This window comes from Drosophila simulans, chromosome 2R (genome assembly GCF_016746395.2).
Source record: "Drosophila simulans strain w501 chromosome 2R, Prin_Dsim_3.1, whole genome shotgun sequence".
NCBI classification, from domain to species: domain Eukaryota; kingdom Metazoa; phylum Arthropoda; class Insecta; order Diptera; family Drosophilidae; genus Drosophila; species Drosophila simulans.
This window is the reverse complement of record NC_052521.2, coordinates 2,186,573-2,207,759: the sequence shown is the minus strand read 5'-3', so window position 1 is coordinate 2,207,759 and position 21,187 is coordinate 2,186,573. Positions and strand designations below refer to the sequence as shown.

Sequence of the window (21,187 nt, the reverse complement as noted above, 5' to 3'; positions counted from 1 at the left end):
TTAGGGCAACGAAGGAGAAACGCCGCAGGAGCAGCGCGATCACCGGAAGCGTCAGTTGTAAAAATAGTACAATAAATCGACTATAATTAGAAAAATCCCTTCGCTGGCTACTCCGGGGAGTCCGGGGAGCAGGAGATTGTTATTTACGTTGAGAGGAACTTTCCTCTTTTAACTGCCAGCCTTGTGATATGGCAGAGTAATTAACAAAAATATATTTTTCGACGCTTAGTCGGAGTTGACGAGCTGCCGCTCCTTATTCTGGTAAATGCAAATTCAAACTGAACTTAAAATGATTCTTAAAGCTAACAAGGACTCGCAGCGGACACGCAAATATGCTGTGTTTGCCGGCTGCGCACGGGTTTCCGGTCCAATGCTGGGTCAGCACTTTGATATTATGTTTCATACACTGAGCCAACTGTTCTAGTCCGTTGGCTTGTGTTAACTTGTACGTGCTTCATTCGACTACTGATTACGGCTCATAAATCAATTACACAAAAAGCGAAGTTCTAGTCAGGTGTTGCCAGACGTAATTTAAAAGAGGAAATACAACGTTGCCAGTATTATTAATATTCTCAACATTTATTATTATTATTATAATTAATATTTTTTTTATTAATATTATTATTATTATTTTTAAATAAAAGTTCATTTTGTCTATCCTTATTTTAAAAGTTGTCTTTTCACTTTCTTTTATGTCCTCAAAAGCTTCTTTTAAATTAGTACCCAATAAATATTTATAAATAGTTATAAATATTAAAATATTTACCTTATTGATCAATTTCTTTATCTTGTCTGGTACTACAATTTTTGATTTCAAAAGCTCTTTGTTCTTAAATTATTTTCTGATACTACACTACACGCCAATGTTTCAACATCGGTTTCGTCAACTTTCAGCATAAGCTGAAGCACACAATAATTTGTTTATAATGATTCTTTGAATAGCGTTGCGCTTATGTTGCAACGTAAGCATTTCGTACTCCGGCTTACATTCTTGCGCCCAGGTGCAGCGTAAGCTTTCCCACGCAGGCACATTGTCGACGAGCTTGCGCAGCAGAAACTCTGACGGGCACTTACGAAGCGTGAGTACCCTTCTGCCAACGAGGAGCTGAAGTGGAACTTCAAGCGGGACGGTTGGAGCATAGTCGATTTAACGATCAACAGGAACGGAACGTTTTGAATAAAGTTGTGATTAAAAAACAAACTACCAAAACTTATTATTGATAACCCAAGGGGCTTCCTTAGGTAATAACATCGTTTCTTTAGGTAATAACATCGTTCCGATTAGTCCTAAGGGACAGACGAAAGAACCATTGTAGTCATGATTGTCGATACCAACACGATGGCCGCTGGACTAGAGACCGGCGTTAACTTATATCATGTTTGTCTAAACAGGATGAAACACTAGATCAAACAGTTATGGAACAACACAACGAAACGACAAGTTAGGGAGTCATAAGACGAGAGATTGATAAAAGAGCATAAGTTAAAGAGGCAAAGCCGATTTTAAAGAAGAAAGGAAGCTTTATAATGAGCTTAAGGACAAGTACGCTCCTCCACATATCGATGATTATTTAGATAAATTAGATGAAAATTGAAATTATTTTCAAGCCTTACAAATTTATAGTTGCGCTATAACTTAGAATAGATAAATGTGAGAACAGATATAAAGTATTTGGGTTTCTCAATTTCCAAAAATGGCATTAAAGTAGATGATAAGAGTATTAAAGCTGTACAATATTTTCAGAATCCTTCTAAGCATTATATAATTACAAGGATGACATAGAATTACGCGATACGAGCACTTTAGGATTTACAATACAGATTCTAGCGACAAAGGCGCTGCACACGTTTGTTGACCCATGTTGCTCAATCTAACGCCCTTAAACCTCAAAAAAATGCAACGCCCACATTTAAAAAAAACTTTTCGATATTTTCTCATAGTCTTATTAGTCTTGTAAATTTATATAACGGTTCAGTAGATTCATACATTTTTTCTAATTCTAATCCCCAATATCTAACGAGATCCCAGAAAAATGAAGAAATGAAACTGTAAGGTGATTTATACATAAGTTATGGAAGTAAGAAATTTATTTATTTATATCCATCTTATACTTTATATTATGTTTATATATATATATTTTTTTTTTGCATCCGAGCTGATTGATTTTTTTTATGTGGGTATCAAAACTTTTTAAGCACTTAAATTAGTCTTACAATAAACAAATCAGAATACTCATTTAAAAAAATGTTGGATCAATTTTTGGGTGAAAAACGTATGAATTGGAGAAAGGTTTACTATCGCTGTTCCTTCTCCTAACCCAATTATCTTTTTAAAAGTGTTGGTAAAAAGGCCCATTAGTGTGGCCTTAACTCAGCCCGATATTCAACGTTCAAGCTAAGCCTGGAAGACAGCGTGGACTGCCAACTGGCAAACTGTATTAAGACGATTACATATATCTTCTAATTTTATTTATTTATTTATTTATTTTGTATTTACTACTGGTAATACCATCTTTGTCTTTGTTCACATGTAACGTTTTAGATCTTGCCGAAGGGAATCAAGCAGCCATAAAAATGCACCAACAACTAAAATAGACGGAACTTCAAATAAGATCGTCAATATTCTGCAAACCAGAAGTAAGTCCTCAAAGTTTACAGAATCAAGTTTGACTAACCGAACGATCACATTTTCCAAGTTTTTTTATTCGGTACGTTAAATAAAGCAGAGCTTTATATTTATAATAATTTTACCTATCACCTAGAGTTCACTCCCAACATTTACGTCAAACAAAATTTGTAAAAGCTCGATAAAAATCTTTGACCATTGTCTACCCACCGCAACGAACATGGCATTCACCTCTGGAATACCTTCTGATTTAACTAAAGAGGCGGTAAGTAATGCGACAACGACTTTGATTTGTCAATATACAAAGTTATGACAGTCTAGGATGTCAGATTTCAAAAATTATAAAGGCTAGAAGGTTGGATTAAGCATACAGACCCACAAACCGTCGAAAACCGCCGCGCCCACACTTTTAAACCATTTTTAATTTTTTTCCCATTTTATTCACCAATATCTACCGGTATCCCATAAAAATTATGAAATTACGCGTTCGCACTAGCTGAGTAACGGCTATCAGATAGTCGGTAAAGTCGACTGTAGCATTCTCTCTTGTTTTTTAATTATAATTTTTATTTTATAGACTTATATTTAGTTCATTTCATCTGAGACACCTAATAAGTGATTTATACAATTATTCCTATGGCCCAGCAAACTTTAAAGTTCAACGAAGCTTTACATTTATGTTTATCGATAAGTTAAGTTTCTTATCCTTTAACATTTGCTGTGAGGCTTTTGAAGAGTAATTCTTTTTAAAATTTAGGTTTTATGTCACTATATATATATAATTTATTGAAGTAGATGAACAAATCCAAAAAAGCTATGTTCTATGCTATGTTGTCTTAATCATGGAAAAATAATTACTAAAAGATATAATGTTGATGATTGATATACAAATTGATGTAGATACATTTTTTCTAATGCTTGAAAAATAGGCCGGTATATACAAAATCAGTCAATTTAAAGTGTCACCGTGGGAAAATATCTTTGATTACGTTTCAATTGCTCATTTAAAAAAAATGGGCATCAGTGTATTGAGAAAAGTAAGATAATAGCTAGTAATTACCGAAAATGAAGCAATTTTGTCTACGCTACATGACGATCCAATAAGGAAGGACGTACAGGCATTTAAAATACCTTGTCTTAGAAAAGAATACACAGAAAAATGTCAAAAATGCTCACTCAATAATACTCACAAAACTGTTATCCAAGAATTATTTAGACTAGCTAAAGTAACACTTTTCTTAGTTAATAATATTGAATTATAACTGAAGTATGAAACGTTCGATCGAAGTGTCCGGATTCTAGGGATCTGTATTTTCGGTGCACAGTATCGGGTCCAGCACTAGCTAGTCGTCTTCAAGTGTTAGAGATCTCAATCAGGCCCTTGCGCTAACTATACACTATTAAAAAAGACTTGAGTGCTACATAAAAAAAATTAATTAAAAGAATTATAGGATGCAGAATTAAGATTTAGGAAATGGAAAAAAAAGATAAAAGAACAGCGGAAAATCTACCTTTAGCAAAGCCACAAATGTTGTTGTGCTCGCCTGTCTCTAGAGCATGGCTCTGGGATCCCTTTGAAAGTTATGGGGCTGCTCAGAAAGAGCGGTCCATGAGTCCACAAAGGGGAGTCGTTAAGCTAGCTGGGAAGAGCTCTTACTGCCGTTTTTAAAGCAGTGTGAATGTAGCGCCATTCCATTTCACCACTCCTGAATTGCAGCCACTCGGTTTGGTACATATGAAGAAAGATATTAGACTTTGTGATTTGTGATCGTAGAACCGAGAGATTGCGGATAAAACTGAACGTCGGCATGGCCTTGCTGTTGATTGAAGTGATGAATATGGGAACAGCTGATCAGACACCGTATCCCGTGTGTTTGTAAAATCGCCTCCATCATGAAACTTCAAAAATACTTCTTATCATCTTCCGGAACTTCTTCCAAAACATCCGGTACATTTGAGCACCACTTCCTTAGTTTAAAAGTGGCTCTGGACAAGTGCGCGGACGTCTGATGTATTATGTTGATTTCTTCTTTTTTGGAGCTGGCGCTAGATATCAAATAATCAACATAAAAGTCACATCGAAGAATCTCAACTCCCACTGAAATGCCGCCTCCTCATCCATAGACAATTGATGAATCGACCTCACAGCTAGGTAGGAAGCAGGCTTCGTGCCATACTTAAGAGCTTCCAGCTTTAACACGCTCAGATCATATTGAGGAAAATCTCTCCACACAAGGCACTGCATGTAGCTATCCTCAGGGGAATCCCTGATACACCGGTACATTTTACAGATATCTCCTGTGATTGCAACTGGATGCGATGTGCCATTTGCAAGTACGTCTCAATAAAAGCCTAGTATTGGTCCTTAAAGACTGGGCGATGCTCTAGTTTTCTCTTAAAAAATATGAATCTCTGCTGATCTTGCTGGTATGATTCCGCCAACAGATCTAAACTGAACTTGGCTGGCCATAGAGCAGAATAATCTCCAGCCGGCCAGCGAGCAAAGTGTTTAACGAAATGCGCTTCACAGTCGATGTATTCCCTAGTAGCACAAACAATGGGCTCGGCGCAACTCTTCACCTACCAAAACCGCCGAAGTAGCACTTCAAGTCGTTTCCTCCTTGGGCGGAACACCTGCGCATGATGATATTAAAGCCTTGCCATTGGAGCGACTGCAGCCTCCGGAAACAACCCAGTCTAAGCGAGACTTTTCAATTAGAGACAATCCCGGCAGAAGTCTGAATTGTTAAACGCATAGCATCATGTATCAGGTTTAGAATTAGACTGTATTTCCAAAAGACTTATTACTGCCTTCGGAAGTGGTTTTTCCTATTTTTTCTTTCTCTTTCTTTTAACCAAATTGTTGATAATAGTGGGTCCGAGGAATCAATCGCTCTGTGGAAAATATCACTCATGCTATTGATCTGACTATTTTTCCTTGCATGTGATAGTCGGTCCCTTTTGTAAAGTTTATTCCGGTCTTCACTCGCATTTTCAGTTTCCTTTTTAATCTTTCTCCTGCATATTGGTAAGATAAGTTTCGGCGTCTCATTTGCTTGGGTGTCTTGGAGTTTTCAAAATCACTAACAAGAATTCTTATCTGAGACGCCATCCACTTGGTATCTTTGGAAGTAAATCGGTCTAGTTGTCTGTTACACTCGGACAGTTTTAATTCAAATTGTACTATTTTTTTGTCAACCTCTTCTGTCTTTTTCGATTCCAGATTATTGTTGTTGATTGCGGAATAAACGTAATCTGAAACATAACTTATTTGCCTATTGTTACGCCTCCAAATGTCCAGGAGGTCGCTATGTCTGAACTCGAACTTGCCTATATAAAATCAAATTTTTAAGAAAACGAGCAAAAATGGGCAAAAGATATTACTTTACCGTCAAAGACAATAGTTAAAGGTACAAACTGACGTTTTTAACTTTTGTCAGAAATTGTCCGAAAATTAGTTATACTCCACGAAACACATGGGACACGTTAGATTTTTCTGTTAAAATACACATAAATTGGACGTTACACAGCACAAAAATAGTACAACTACACATACATTACCTACATACGTTAAAAACATCATACCTTGGCATTTATTTTCCATATTTTACTATAATTTATGGATGCGTATTAACGATCATACCACATGCAAAAGTAAGCAAGTAATTTTTCGGTAATTGCATTCTCTCAATCAGCTGTTTAACACTTCACCTTTAAAAGCTCATAAAACGATTTAGTGAAGCTTTCGGTCAATTTTGTTTTTGGTTTTTATTTATATGATTAATTTTCAATTAGAAAATAAGTGCTAAAGGACGATATATTGACATAAAATTTTTGACTTTATGCCAAAAAAAAACGAATTCCGGACCATAGCGCGCTGGGGCGATTGAACTCCAGATCCGCGAGGTATGGGGTATGTTCCAGTTGTAAATGTCGATGTTAAAGTTGGGCTGATGTTCAGTTATATTGGAAGCAATAACAGCAGTGATAGAAGTCGAGGCTTGAGATCGAATTGTTAAGTTAACTGACAAACCATCTGTCTCAAAACTAGATAAACCTATTCCGGTAACACAAGCGGACGACTTGTTTTTCTAAGCTGATGCAAGTTTTAAAATCAGTACGTTATCATGTGCAGCAAGGAGCGAGAGTACAGCACGGCAAGAAACAAAAGTTCCTGAACGGTTATATACCAACACAGTGGCAGTGGCTAGGAGGAGCACTGAGCTGAGATCTTTTGAGTGACGAAGACGAGGCTAAGGCTCCCAGGTGAACGCGAGGCGCAAACCGTCCCTTGCTTGAATTATGAATAATCCCTGTACTAGAAGTACTGGCAGTGACTTAAATTTCGCTTTATTTATTTTTTTCAAAAATTTGTATGCCTACGCTGTCAGTTTTTTTTTTTGCAAAAGTTATGTGTGCCAACACTGTCTGTGCTTAAAACTTTTTTTTTTGTTACTCTCTCCACCACTCACCAATCGCTCTCATTAACTCACATCTCGCTGCCTTGTCGCTTGTCTCTCTCCTCCCCTTCCTTTTTACTCACAATGAAGGAAGAAAAGAGAAGAGAACAAAAATGACACAAACGCAGGAAATGAACGAGAGTGGAAAGAAGAAGAACACGCAAATCTTGCACTTATTTGCACAAAATAACTATTGTTATTTAAAATTACACACATATATGTATGTACACTCACTTTTTCCATTCATCAAATTACATACAAACATGTACATATGATGCACACACTTTTTTTTTTAGCAAATATGTACACACATGTATATTTTTTGTTTAAATTTACCTCGTCGCCACTGTAACACCTCAACCGTTTTGTATTATATGAGATGTCTTTTATTGAATACTTAAATACGTGGTTTCTAACACAACTTTTGTTCATTTGTTTCCTTTGCCAACTCTCAGAAGACTACTGCTCTCAGGCTACTGTTCGCACCCAGTTTATATCTCAGAGAGTGAGCGTTTGCCCACATTAGTTTTTGGGATGTGTTTGCATATTTCCAGGTTGAGATGTATTGCTCTTCCCAGGTGACTAAATCAAAGGGCTTTGATCGGGATGCCAGATGCTGGAATATTCGTAGTGGTACGGGCAGCTGGAATTACTTTCAGATGGCTTACATCTCTTAGTAGAGTCCTACCTCCCCCTAAAACTTAGACAATGTTTTCTTCTCGCTCTAGCACCTGGTATTCGGTTGTATCAAAGTTTGTTGTTAGTTTGCTAGGAAATATCACATTCTTCATTAACACCTGATCTCCCACCTGGATGTCTATCCCCTTGCCCCTTTCTTCTTATCAGCAGCTACTTTCCCTTTTTGTTTTTGAATGCAATCATTTTCTTTTTCAATTAAATCAGAGAATTCTCCCACTACATTTTGCACATCAGGAATTTTATCTCGAATCATACGATTAAATATTTATTCTAAAGGGGCTGTCCCAATGGTACCGTGAGGAGTGACGTTGTGCATTAAAATAAACTCCTTAATTTCCGGCTCAAAGTTACTATTGTTCAAGTATGCTATTTTTAATCTTTTAACTAAAGACCTATTCATATTCTCAAATTCCCCATTGGCCTGAGGCCAATATGGTGGGGGTCCTTATTAAGATAATACCACTCAAACTGCAATACTGTTCAAACATCGCACTAACATATTGTCTGTCATTATCCGTGCGCAGACACTTTGGAAACCCTAAAGGCTGAATATTTCCTTCATTGCCCCAATAATAGCTGCTGAGGATATTGATTGTAAAAACTTTAGTTCCGTGTATCTTGAAAAATAGTCTATGAATACGAGAACGTATTTTCCATTTGGTATGGACCCAATAAATCACTTGCTATTGAGCTCCACGGGATTGTAGGAAAAGGTGTTCTATGCATTAGAGGTGGGCCCAAAGGTTGTGATACCACTAAATAGTCTATACAGGTTTTTACGAAACTTTCAGCATCTCTGTCCATTCGTGGCCACCACACCTTAGCCCTCAGCCGGCGTTTCATTGCAGACTCGCACTCAATTCCTGTATTTGACAAGATATGGCCAAGGAATTTAAGTTCGTGTGTCTTCCAAACACAATTTTCCGCATTCAAGAGAATATTATTATCCTGTCCTATTTTTTTGACTTCCTTGACCACGTTATCGTGATCATTTTCATTGATTCCAAATACAAAAAAATCGTCTTCCTAGCTTCAAAGCAAACGGTCGTGTTTTTTTTTTTGCGCTCCGATTTTTATTTTGTGTTTGTCAAACCAGCTGAGGTTTTTAATAGTTTTCTTTTATTACCATATATTAAAAACATAATTATTAAAGATCCGTTCACTCTCTCACTCCCCAACACAAAATCTAAAATTTCTGTGCGTTCAGACTGCTCTCTTGCGGTTCTTTGAACAGCTCGCTTGAAAAGTAAGAACTGATCAACCCTTTTGGCGTTGCTAGAGATAGTTTTCGTCGAGCCGATGATCTTTCCACGCTAAATTCACAGTTTAATGGCCTTAACCTATTAGAGGAATCCCCAAAGCGCAAAAAAGCCGCTCGTGGTAGGTTGCCTAAGGCGTACGCCCCGCAACCACGGGCAAATGATGAACATGACTTTACAACTGATCGTCAATCGCAGCAAACCCGCCAAGATCGACAGCTAGAAAAGAATCGGAGCAAACCGATCAATCCGCTGTGGAGGGAGCCCACCCTGGGATTGCTAAAGTTTCCGAATTGTCTGCACTGGTTTCCCAACCAGCTTTTCGACCATATGTTCGGGTGATTTTTGGCCGGATAGTATGGTGGTAAAAGAGTTCGAAGCTAAGATCAAAAATAGAATAAAGGGGCCCGTGCGAATTAAACTTCCCTCACGTGACCAGACCACTGCACCATCCGCCTCATCATTTTCTTCCTTTTCTTCAAAAAACTAACATCTAATCTTACTATTTCCTATTAAAATACTAGAGGCTTCCGTAGCAAACTAACTAAATTGTATTGTGATAGCCTTTCCTTTGCCTCCCATATAATAGTGTTCACAAAGACTGGGTTAAAGCCGGTGATACTTAACTCCGAAGTCTTCCCACGGATGTACACAATATATAAGAATGATGACGAATGACCTCCCCTACAGACGGGGAGTTGGAGTCTTTATTGTGGTTAGATCTACCCTCGCGTCGGAGGAGTTACTTTTTGACGAGTCCCGTAACTCAGAATTCATGTGCGTAAAGCAGTCATTTTCCGACAGATCAGTTTCTGAATTCCCCGAATATCAGAATCATCTGTCCGCTATCCAGTCCATCTTGAACAAACTTTCTGACAGGGACCAATTGGTAGTTCTAGGTGATTTTAATATACCTGGCACAATGTGGTCCCCAGAAAAACAATCGAATATCCTTCTCCCTTTAGCACAACATGACTTTATTGACGGCTTGCTCGACTTATCCCTGTCGCAAGTTAATTATATTCCAAACTCTCTTGGTCGACTGTTGGATCTATGTCTTATAAAAAGTCCTGAAAGTGTGTTTCTGTCCAGGGCAGCACCTCTTACTCAACCTGAAGATCAATATCATCCTACTGTCGAGGTGACAATCGACATAGGTACCGTATTAAAAGTAAAATCAGAGAAGTAAACAAAGCGAATTCACTGTTTTCGAAAGGCAAATTTTCGGAGGCTAAACAATTTTATAGCTGGCTTTAATTGGTCCGATCTTTACTCCTGCAACATAATGACGGATGCCATTGATATGTTTTATACCGCAATTAAATCATTTCTTGACTCTTGTGTTCCGATGTACTATCCGTCAATCTCTAAACCTCCTTGGTTTAATAAGGAGTTAAAACACCTAAGAAATGTAAAGTCCAGACTTTATACAAAATGTAAAAATACCGGTTTTCAGTCCATCTTTTCTAAATATTTAAGCGCTCGGTTTAACTTTACCGTGCTTAATGCTCAGTGCTACACGAATTCTTTAAACCGTTGTAAGTTCTAGTTTGCACAGGATCCGAAACAGTTTTATAATTTCGTTAGCACTAAGCGAAAAACAATTTCTTACCCTTCCTCGATATTTTTTGAAAACACTACGGTTACATCGGATCAGGCAATAGCCGATCTATTCGCCAAGTTTTTTCAAACAACATATTCAACTTTACCTCATTCGGAACAGCCATACTCTTATGCGGTATCTAAGTCGAATCTAATATTTTGCCTCACTATAAACGAAAGCTCACTGCTTAACGATCTTCAGCGTGTTAAACCGGTCTATTCGCCAGGTCCCGATGGAATCCCTGGCTGTGTGCTCAGATTTTGTGCGGAAGCCTTGTGCAAGCCTCTACTGAAACTGTTTACCTTATCTTTGGAATCTTCACAATTCCCTCATATATGGAAGGAGTCCTTTGTGATTCCTCTTCACAAAAAAGGATGCAAGCAATTACAGAGGAATTGTCGGCTATCTCAAAACTTTTCGAAAATGTTATCACTCCTCATTTGCAGCACCTTTGTAGATCAATCATATCACCGGGTCAACACGGTTTTATGAAACGCAGACCTACAACCACTAACCTCTTGGAGCTAACTTCTTTCGTAATACAGGGTTTCAAAAATAATCTTCAAACAGATTTTAGTAAAGCATTTGACTCTGTTAATCATTACCTTCTAATAAGAAAACTTGATCTTATAGGTTTCCCTGTTGATCTTCTAAATTGGATTTCAAGCTATCTGAATGGCAGGACACAACCATTCCTCTTTAAAAATTCTTTATCTTCTATTCTCCGAGTCACATCCGGTGTCCCACATAGGAGCCATCTTTTTTTTTACCTTATTCATTAACGACCTTCCCTTAATAATAAAACATTCGCGTGTACTTATGTACGCAGACGATGTTAAATTATGCCTCCAGTACAAGGACACTTCGTGCCATTTGGACTTACAATCCGATCTAGACCGATTTCAAATATGGTGCAGTGTAAAGTTATGACCTTTTGTCGTGCCAACCCAATACGCACGACTTACACTCTAAGTGGGTGCTCTTTGGACAGAAAAACACGAGTTGATGATCTTGGTGTTCTTCTGGATCCAAAACTAAAATTTTCTGACCATATTTCGTCTATTGTCAATAAGGCCAGGGGTGTGCTTGGTTTTATAAAAAGGTGGTCTAAGGAATTTGATGACCCTTACTTGACTAAAACCTTATTTATTTCGTTAGTCCGTCCGATTCTCGAGTACGGATCACCTGTTTGGAGTCCACAATACGCAGTCCACTCGGACCGCATTGAATCGGTCCAAAAAAACTTTTTACTTTTTGCCTTGCGGCGCCTAAAATGGGATGCAAACCTTATATTGCCTCCTTATTCCAGTAGACTACTTTTAATTAATTTACCTTCCCTAGCTAACCGTAGAACGATGCTTGGAATAAACTTTATCTTATTTTATGTATCGGGACATACCGCAAGGAGTTATGAGTGTAGTTATCGGCGTGCTAGATTCATCGTATTCCAATTGGTGGTAAGCATTTTTGAGGTCAAGCCGAGAAAAATATTTTTAACCCCACAGTCTGGTCATAAAATGTCTCGAAAACGGGCAACCTACCTTAAGGTTCTACCTTAAGATGTCTTTATTAGGTAGTCTCATATCTATGCATACTCGAAGATAGCCGTTTTCTTTTTAAGCTATTACCATCAGTGAGATCCAAGGAGAATGACCTAGGACTGGTTCAATAATATCAAGAGCAAGGGCCTCGTACAATTTGGTCATTACCTTATTTTCCAACTCAATTGGTATGCGCCGCATTGGTTTTATATTTGGGTCAATAGATAGTTTAACTGGCAATCCATTCCATTTAGGAAATGGGGATACGTTTTATGAACTCCTAGTTCGAGTTGTAGTACCTTCAGTTTTATTGCCGTTTCATTACCGAAGAGTGATTGTTTTCCATTTTTAATTACAAAAAACGGAGCAATTATTTCGGATCTGCGGGTCACAAATATGGGCGCATCAAAAATACACTTTAGTTGTATCCTTTTAGTATCCTCTAAAATGACGTTGAAGAATGTCGCTTTGTTTTTTTGCAGAAATGACCAATCTTTCGGACTAATGAGATTGGACCGAGATCCTGAGTCAATTTTGATATACTTCTTTACCACCTATTTGGCATTTTATCAGTTCATCTTCATCGTCACTTATGATTTTAAAACAATTGTTTTCAGGTTTCTCATCTCTCTTGCTCTACCAAAAGCACACTGTAGCGCTGTCGTTTATTAGTATAGGTGTTATTTTGGCTACCTGTTCGCTTCAAATTGGTTCTGCACTTGTGTGCAAAATGACTAAAACGAGTACATTTATTGCATTTTTTCTTTAAAGCAGGGCTGTTGTCATTATGACCTTTTCGACCACATCTGCCTCATTCATATTGATTGTTGGGCGACTTCAAGTCTTGCGATGTTACCATTTTTCTGACTTAAGCTGTGAACGCATTATTTCAGACTGTTTGTTGATTTCCTTTTCTATCTGACAGATATCTATGATTTCAGATAAGCTATACTCCTTCTTTAGATGGCCCATGTATCTCTTAAGGCCTACGTTGGCCCATGTATCAATGATTTTATCCTTTAAGCAAATCTCCTCTATTTCAGCTTTAGTAGTTCCAAACTCGCATTTTTGAATTTGGTGACGTAACCTCAATATAATCTTTGCAAAGGTCTCGCCATCCGTATGAGAAAGGCTTCTAAATAGATGCCTCTCAAAAGTTGAATTTTGTTTCGGCGAGAAAAATGTTTTTAACTTATCTATAAGAACTTTATATACATCTATTTCGGTTTCAGATGAATTTTCTGGTATGAGTGCCCCAGGCACTGAAAAAAAACTACAGTTTGAAGTTGTGGCCCCGCAAAATGTAGTAACTTGCTTCTTTTCCGAGAGGATGAACCGGCTTCCAAATATATTTTAAATGCTTGTTGCCATTTCTCTCATTCAACGCGCAGAAGAGACTTCTCTGAAAATAGAGTAAACCTTTTATATTTTTAATTTGGAAAACTGCTTTATTTTTTTTCAAAAATGATGTGTGCCAACACTGTCACCTTTTTTTGCAAAAGTTATGTGTGCCAACACTGTCTGTGCTTAGAACTTTTTTATGTTACTCTCTCCACCACTCACCAATCGCTCTCATTAACTCACACCTCGCTGCCTTGTCGCTTGTCTCTCTCCTCCCCCTTCCTTTTTCTCAAAATAAAGAAAGAAAAGAGAAGACAAAAAAAATTACACAAACGCGGGAAACGAACGAAAGTGGGAAGAAGAAGAACACGCAAAACTTACACTTATTTGCACAAAATAACAAATTTTTTTCAAAATTACACACATATATAGTGACATATCCATAAGTCCCTAAGACTTAAGCACATGCCTACACACTAATACACATACAACATGTACACCCAAACACACCCTACACTACTCCGGATGTAATATAATCCTCAAGACTGGGTTGAGTGGAAAAATCCCAACTCCAAATAATAAAATAAGTCACCCACTGGTAGACTAAACATCCGTCCCCTAATTTAAACATTCCTTGCCTAAGCCCTCACCCCATCGTCATGTTCCCACGTTCAAAGCTCGGACTCGCAATCCCGAAAACAAAATTATTAGATTTCAATAAACAAAACTAGAAGAATCTAAGAGCATTTCTATCCAAGAGCGAATGCAGTTGAATCCAAAAGAAATCTAAAGACAATTAAAGTCAGCAACTGCAAAACTCTTTCTCTTCACTTGATCAGAGCCCTAAAGCCTAAAGCCCATATCAGAAAAGATCGATACCGAGGCTTGAACGTCAATCAAATCAGAATAATTACATGAGTTCAGCTTGAGACCTAATTGTAATCGGTCGGTGTTCTTCAACAAATAAAATTTTGTAATCATTCAGTGAAATAAAATTATATTTTTTTTCACATATGAGTATTGCAAACATTTAATTGGCGCAGTCGGTAGGATTATCATAAAATAAAGAGTCCTTTTAGTACGGTACAAATCAACTGAAGGATATGCTATACAACTAGCTATCCAAGATTAGCGAATTAAAACAGTGACTCTAAAAATTATTTTTGAGATCCGCAAAAGAATCTACGTGAAAGTGGAATTTAAATAAAAATCCCGTGCGGCCGGAAACAAAGTTAATCAAAACTTTTAAGTCCGAAATTTAAAAAACTCAACTTAAAATTTAAAAACAAATAAACCCCGTATACAAAAACAAATACACCATGGCGGTTCAACAACTTTCAGGAAACCAATTTAAGCCAACTACTAAATCAAATAAAAGAACTAAATTACTACGATGGCACACCTGGCAGACTGTCTGGATTCGTTAATCAAGTGGAACAATTACTCAATCTATACCCAACCCAAGATGCAAGACAAATCATATATGGAGCAGTGAAGCGGTTACTAGTGGATTCAGCATTGGTAGTCGCAACCCAGGAAAGAACGACAAGATTGATAGACATGAAGAAAACACTGGCAATGGCATTCAAGGACCACAGACCATATATAACACTCATAAGGCAATTAGAAGACACATCATACCCAGGAAGCATCTGTAAGTTTATAGAGAAACTAGAAATGCAGTATTAGATTATGTTTAATAAGTTAGAATTAGAAAATGATCCCGTTGATAAATCCAATTATACAGAAATGTTGAATAGGACTGTCAAATCTGTAATAGATCGAAAACTGCCGGATAGAATTTATATGTCATTGGCACGTAAAGATATTGACACTATTTATAAATTAAAACAAGCATCAATGGAGCTAGGCCTTTATGATGCTAGTCCAGAAAACTGCTGTCCAAATAGATCAGAAGTGAACAAACGTAGGAACAGGGGAAACTATAATCAAAATAATAATCAAAAATAAAAATCACAATTATAATAATTATTATCCTGGCATGAATCAGAACAATAATACACAACCACCTCAAAATTCGAACCATACCAAATCATCTAAGAGGAAATTATTACATATGTAGAATGGATTTAACACAAGCCCAATAAAATAACCCGCTTAATAATCCACTTAACTTCCAACCCTCGACTTCAAATAATCTTAATACTCAAAGACCGGTAAAAAGACAACGCGAGAGTCATAGTGGCCAATGCAGAATGGATGTAAACACTTAAGTGACACAGAAGGACGTACAAGTCCCTATGTAGAAATAAGATATCATAATAAAATTTACAAAGGAATGATCGACACAGGATCATCAATAAACATCATAAGAGAAAATTTTGAAAAATTTTAAGAAAAATAAGAGAATCTAAAAGTGTACACTATTAAAGAACCAATTAAACTAAAGAAAAGTATAATAATAAAACCCACTTCGGTCTGTCCGTCTGTTCAAAAATTCGATGTCCACAAATTTTCCGACAATTATGATTTCCTGTTAGGTCGAAAGTATTTAAAGGATACAAAAGCTATGATAAATTTTGATAATAATACAGTAATTCTAGGTTCAAACACATTTAAATTTTTGTATGGAGAAAAGAAGGGCGAGACCGCATTATCTAAATGCCTCATTTTAAATGTTGTTAGTGACACAGTGGACAATGATGTAACACATTTCGATCCCATGTCCGTTGACGACGATATAGTCAACTTCGCGATTAACAATGAGTTAAGCGAATGTAACGAGTATAGACTCGAACACTTAAAAGTAGAGGAAGTTGAATGTTTAAAGAAGGTCCAATAAGAATATAGAGACATTCATTACAAAGAGGGCGAAAATTTGACCTTCACAAGTACTATTAAACATGTCATCCAAACTCAACATGAAGATCCAATATACTGTAAACCCTACAAGTACCCCCAAAGCGTTGACCAAGATGTCAACAAACAAATCAAAGAAATGATAGATCAAGGGATTGTTCGCAAATCAAAATCACCTTACTGTTCTCCTATCTGGGTGGTCCCCAAGAAGGCAGACGCCTCTGGGAAACAAAAATTCAGGTTGGTAGTCGATTACAGGAATCTAAATGAGATAACTGTTAATGACAAATTTCCCATTCCCCAAATGGATGAGATATTGGACAAATTGGGTAGATGCCAATATCTTACAACAAAAGATCTAGCTAAAGGTTTTCACCAAATCCAGATGGATGAAAATTCTATTGCAAAAACTGCTTTTTCCACTAAACATGGGCACTATGAATATACTATATACTATATATACCATACTATATATAATAAAATAAATTTTGGGATTATGTAGGTTCTATCGCAAGTTCATTCCTAACTTTGCCAAAATAGTTAAACCCGTGAACCTCAAACTAAAGAAAGGTGCTGTAATAGAGATATGAAATGCAAAGACTATATCGAATCATTTGAAAGACTAAAGGCTTTGATAACATCAGATCCGATATTAATCTACCCTGATTTCTCAAAGAGCTTTTCTCTAACAACTGACGCAAGTAATGTAACTATTGGTGCAGTGCTATCACAGAACCATAAGCCCGTTTGTTATGCCAGCAGAACGCTGAACGAACACGAAATCAACTATGCTACTATTGAAAAAGAATTGTTAGCTTTAGTTTGGGCGACAAAATATTTCAGGTCATACTTATTCGGCAGGCCATTTGAAATAATAAGTGATCACAAGTCATTGGTATGGCTCAATAATATCAAAGAGCCGAACATGAAATTACAAAGTTGGAATATCAAACTTAATGAATTTGATTATATAATAAAATATCTTCCAGGCAAAGAAGATGTCGCGGATGCTCTTTCCCGCACAAAGATAGAAGAAGTCATGGTTGGCGAAGTCGCAAACAGCGCAGACGCAACTATACATAGTGCCAATGAAGATAATTTGAATTATATATCCATAACGGAGAGACCAATCAATTTCTTCTCTAGACAAATAGAGATAGAAAAAGGCGACAGCGACACAACAAGTGTAAGTCACTTCTTCCAAAAATTAAAGATTAATATAATCTATAAAGAGATGACACTTGAATTCGCCAAAAACCTCATTAAGGAATATGAGTGCACCAAGAAAAGTGCAATTTACTTCCCTAATGATGAAGATTTTCTGATTTTCCAGAGGGCATTTACTGAAATCATAAGCCCTAACAATTTCACAAAACTATTGAGATGTACCACCAAGCTAATTGACATACTAACTTATGCGGAATTCAAGGACTTAATCCTAAAGAAACATAAGAAACTTCTATTTCCTGGTATTGAAAAAACCGTTAATTGGTTTAAAGAAAAATACTATTACCCTGATAGTCAAAAGCTAATTCAAAATATTATCAATGAATGTGAAATCTGTAGTCTGGCAAAAACAGAATATCGCGGAATATAGGAGCACCTAATATAAACTGATCTGTCGGAAAATGACTGCTTTACGCACATGAATTCGGAGTTACGGGACTCGTCCAAAAGTAACTCCTCCGACGCGGGGTAGATCTAACCGCAATTAAGACTCCACCTCCCCGTCTGGAGGGACGGTCAAACCTATATATAGTGTACATACCTGGGAAGACTTCGGAGTTAAGTATCTCCGGCTTTAACCAAGTCTCTGTGAGCACTATAATATGGGATGCAAATGAAAGACTATCACAATACAATTTGATTAATTTGCTACGCAAGCCTCTAACATTTTGATAGGAGATAGTAAGATTTGTTGTTAGTTTTTTGAAGAGGAAGAAGATGAAGAGGCGGATGGTGCAGTGGTCTGGCCAAGTGAGGGAAGTTTAATTCCCACGGCCCCCTTTTTTCCTATTTTTGATCTTAGCTTCAAACTCTTTTACCACCATACTATCCGGCCAAAAATTACCCGAACATATGGTCGAAAAGAGCTCGTTTGGGACAGTTATCTTGAAAAATGATAGGTCCCTAGCGTAAGAGAAGTTAAATTTTTCCACTTTTATATAATCGGCTTTTGTTTTGTCTTGTATATAAGACAATACATCCGACGATGTTTGATCAGGGGAAAGCCGAGAAACGAAAATTTGTTTCTTTAGTGGAACCAGCGCGAGGGGTTTTGGCCCTGAAGCGCCAACTTGTGCCGGTAGTCCGGACTCAATGTTCCCTTGTGGTGGTAAACTAATCAAGACAGGTGGAATCATTGGTTGAGAAACCAGTACAGACAATTCGGAATTTTTAGCAATCACAGGGTGGGGTCCATCCACAGCTGATTGATCGGATTGCTCCGAATCTTTTTTAGCTGCCGATCTTAGCAGCATATGTGGATTTGCTGCGATTGACAGCTGATCAGTTGTGGAGTCCTGTTGATCATTTGCCCGTGGTTGCGGGGCCTTAGGCAGCCTACCACCAGCGGCTTTTTTGCGCTTTGGAGATTCATCTAATAGCTTAAGGCCATTAAACTGTGCATTAAGCGCGGAAAGAAGTTCATCGGCTCGACGAAAACTATCTCTAGCTGCGCCAAAACTGTTGATGAGTTCTTTAAAGCCACCTTTAGTTCGGCGCATAAACGATTTCATCTCGTTCACAACCACAAGGCAAGCATCACAACAGTTATTTAGATTTTTACCCTTTGCTAGGACATCACTTGTACGGCCATTAAAACCAGCGCACTTAGTATGCACCATTCTATCACATAGCCAACAAGTCATTTTTGGCTGCTCAGGTTTTATAACCTGGCAACAATTTTTATAAAATCAGACAACATTTACGGTTTCCATGTTTAACTGAAATCAGACCACTGTGCACAAAAACACAAGACCAAAACTTTCAAGCGAGCTGTTAAAAGAACCGCACGAGAGCAGCCTGCACGCTGAGAAATTTAGATTTTGTGTGGGAGAGCGAAGGAGAGAGAGAGAGAGAGAGAGAGAGCGAAAAGTGCAGTTTATGTGCATGCAAAAAACAACACCAAACACCACTGCGAACAACGCACAAAAAGGGAGAGTAAACAAAACACAAAGACGAAAAATGCAAAATACTTTGTATATTTGTTTAAACTACTGCACAAATCACAAAAGAATCACTCGCGAAGCGAACGGATCTTTAATAATTATGTTTAAATATATGATAATTGAAGAAGATTATTAAAAACCACGGCTGGTTTAACAAACACAAAATAAAAACATCAACTTGGCTCAAGACAAACACGAACGAAATTTTGATTATTTCCCACGTTCCTAGCGAGGTCACTAAAGTTCCGATATTTTCGAACAGAGCAAATATTGGATAAATTTTATATATTCAATAATCAAGTATATCATAAAAATACAAATAAAATAATATTTGACAAATGTATTGTTGGACTTATCAAACAAGAGCAAACTCAGTGCAAATACACTAAAACCCATAGAAGTTTCCAAATAAATTATATAGAACCAAATATACTTTTAACATGGAATATTCCTGAAACAGTTGTCAACCAAGATTGTACAAATAACAAAATATTAATCTCAGGAAACAACGTTATTAAAATTAAAAATTGTACCATGCAAATAGATGAGCCTAATTTCAAATAATCTAGCAGATTTTACACAAACGATTTATATCACCAACAATGTTACACACTTAGAACCAATAAATCACTTACAAACAAGAGAAATTATGAAATCCCATGTAAAACACTATAACTTTTTTCAAATTATATGCATTACAACATTTGTCATCATGATAATTATTATTATTAAGTGGGTTTCTATGTGTACTGCGACCCAGTAGGATCTATTGTACTACCCCTTCATGACTCAAAGATCTCCCTGAAGTCCAATGCACTGTATAATAGCCAGAATTTGATTGGGGTTCAGGGCTGCAATTGTTTCCCGTTGGACTACATACATGCCCAGGAGTCTGTTCCTCCTGAAGGAAAGCGCCGTGCAGTCACATATAATATGTGCAGAGCTCTCCTCCTCCATGCAACTAGAGCGACAGAGTTCACTGTCTGCAATGCCAATCTTATGCAAATGACTGCGAAGTCGGCAGTGCCCCGTAAGAAGGCCAGTTAAAATGCGCACGGTGTTTTTCCCGTGTGTCATTAAGGTCTTGAATCTTTTGTGGTTATATTGCCCTGGTAGGTGTTCCAAGAAGGACAGACGTTTTTCTTCCTCCATTGACTTAAGTAAGCCCAGTACTCTGTGGTGACCAACACCACAGAATGGTTCGGGCCCAGTTAGAAGGTTCTCTGCCCCTTTTCTGGCTAGGTTGTCCGCTAGCTCATTTCCCGGGATGTTGTTGTGTCCCGGGACCCACCTTATTGTGAGTTTGTTGACTGCTCCCAGTTTGTCTAGGGCTGTCCTCACTTCATTTACTAGCTTAGATGTTATCTTAGCTTTGCTGAGCGCCTTTATGGCTGCTTGACTATCAGACAATATAGCAATGTCCTTGCCACAATAGTTCCTTTGCAGATTAAACTCCGCACAGCGTCCAATAGCGCAGACTACAGCTTCAAAAATGCTGGTGTATCTGCCCATTGATTCGTGGTATTTTAACCTGGGGCCTACAACCCCCAGCCCACTTCCCTCTTCGGTGAGGGATCCGTCTGTATACCACTTTATTGTTTGTGGTTTCATAGAGTGTACTTTCCCCAGGGTTGTCCAACTGTGGGTGGCTTTCCGTTTCATTTCAAT

At 37.5% G+C, this 21,187-nt stretch overlaps 1 protein-coding gene and 1 long non-coding RNA gene across 7 annotated transcripts in view; one reads left to right on the top strand and one right to left on the bottom strand.

The window, feature by feature from the left end:
- Window positions 1-21,187, top strand: part of LOC27207406 — a 95,940-nt gene that overhangs the window by 13,215 nt on the left and 61,538 nt on the right. For 3 of the 6 annotated variants that reach the window (XM_016183096.3, XM_039291674.2, XM_044922436.1), the window contains exons 3-4: window positions 2,543-2,708; window positions 2,763-2,891. In XM_016183096.3, coding sequence (XP_016025992.2) covers window positions 2,543-2,708; window positions 2,763-2,891 — 295 coding nt within the window. Of the gene's footprint in view, window positions 1-2,542; window positions 2,709-2,762; window positions 2,892-21,187 lie in introns of those variants that run through there. The other 3 variants (XM_044922438.1, XM_016183095.3, XM_044922437.1) reach the window with 3 other exon arrangements.
- On the bottom strand, window positions 2,762-5,478 carry LOC123327071. Its single transcript, XR_006541528.1, has 2 exons — window positions 4,138-5,478; window positions 2,762-4,044 (listed from the first exon to the last, which is right to left on the bottom strand). It is a non-coding gene; the product is annotated as an uncharacterized LOC123327071 (long non-coding RNA).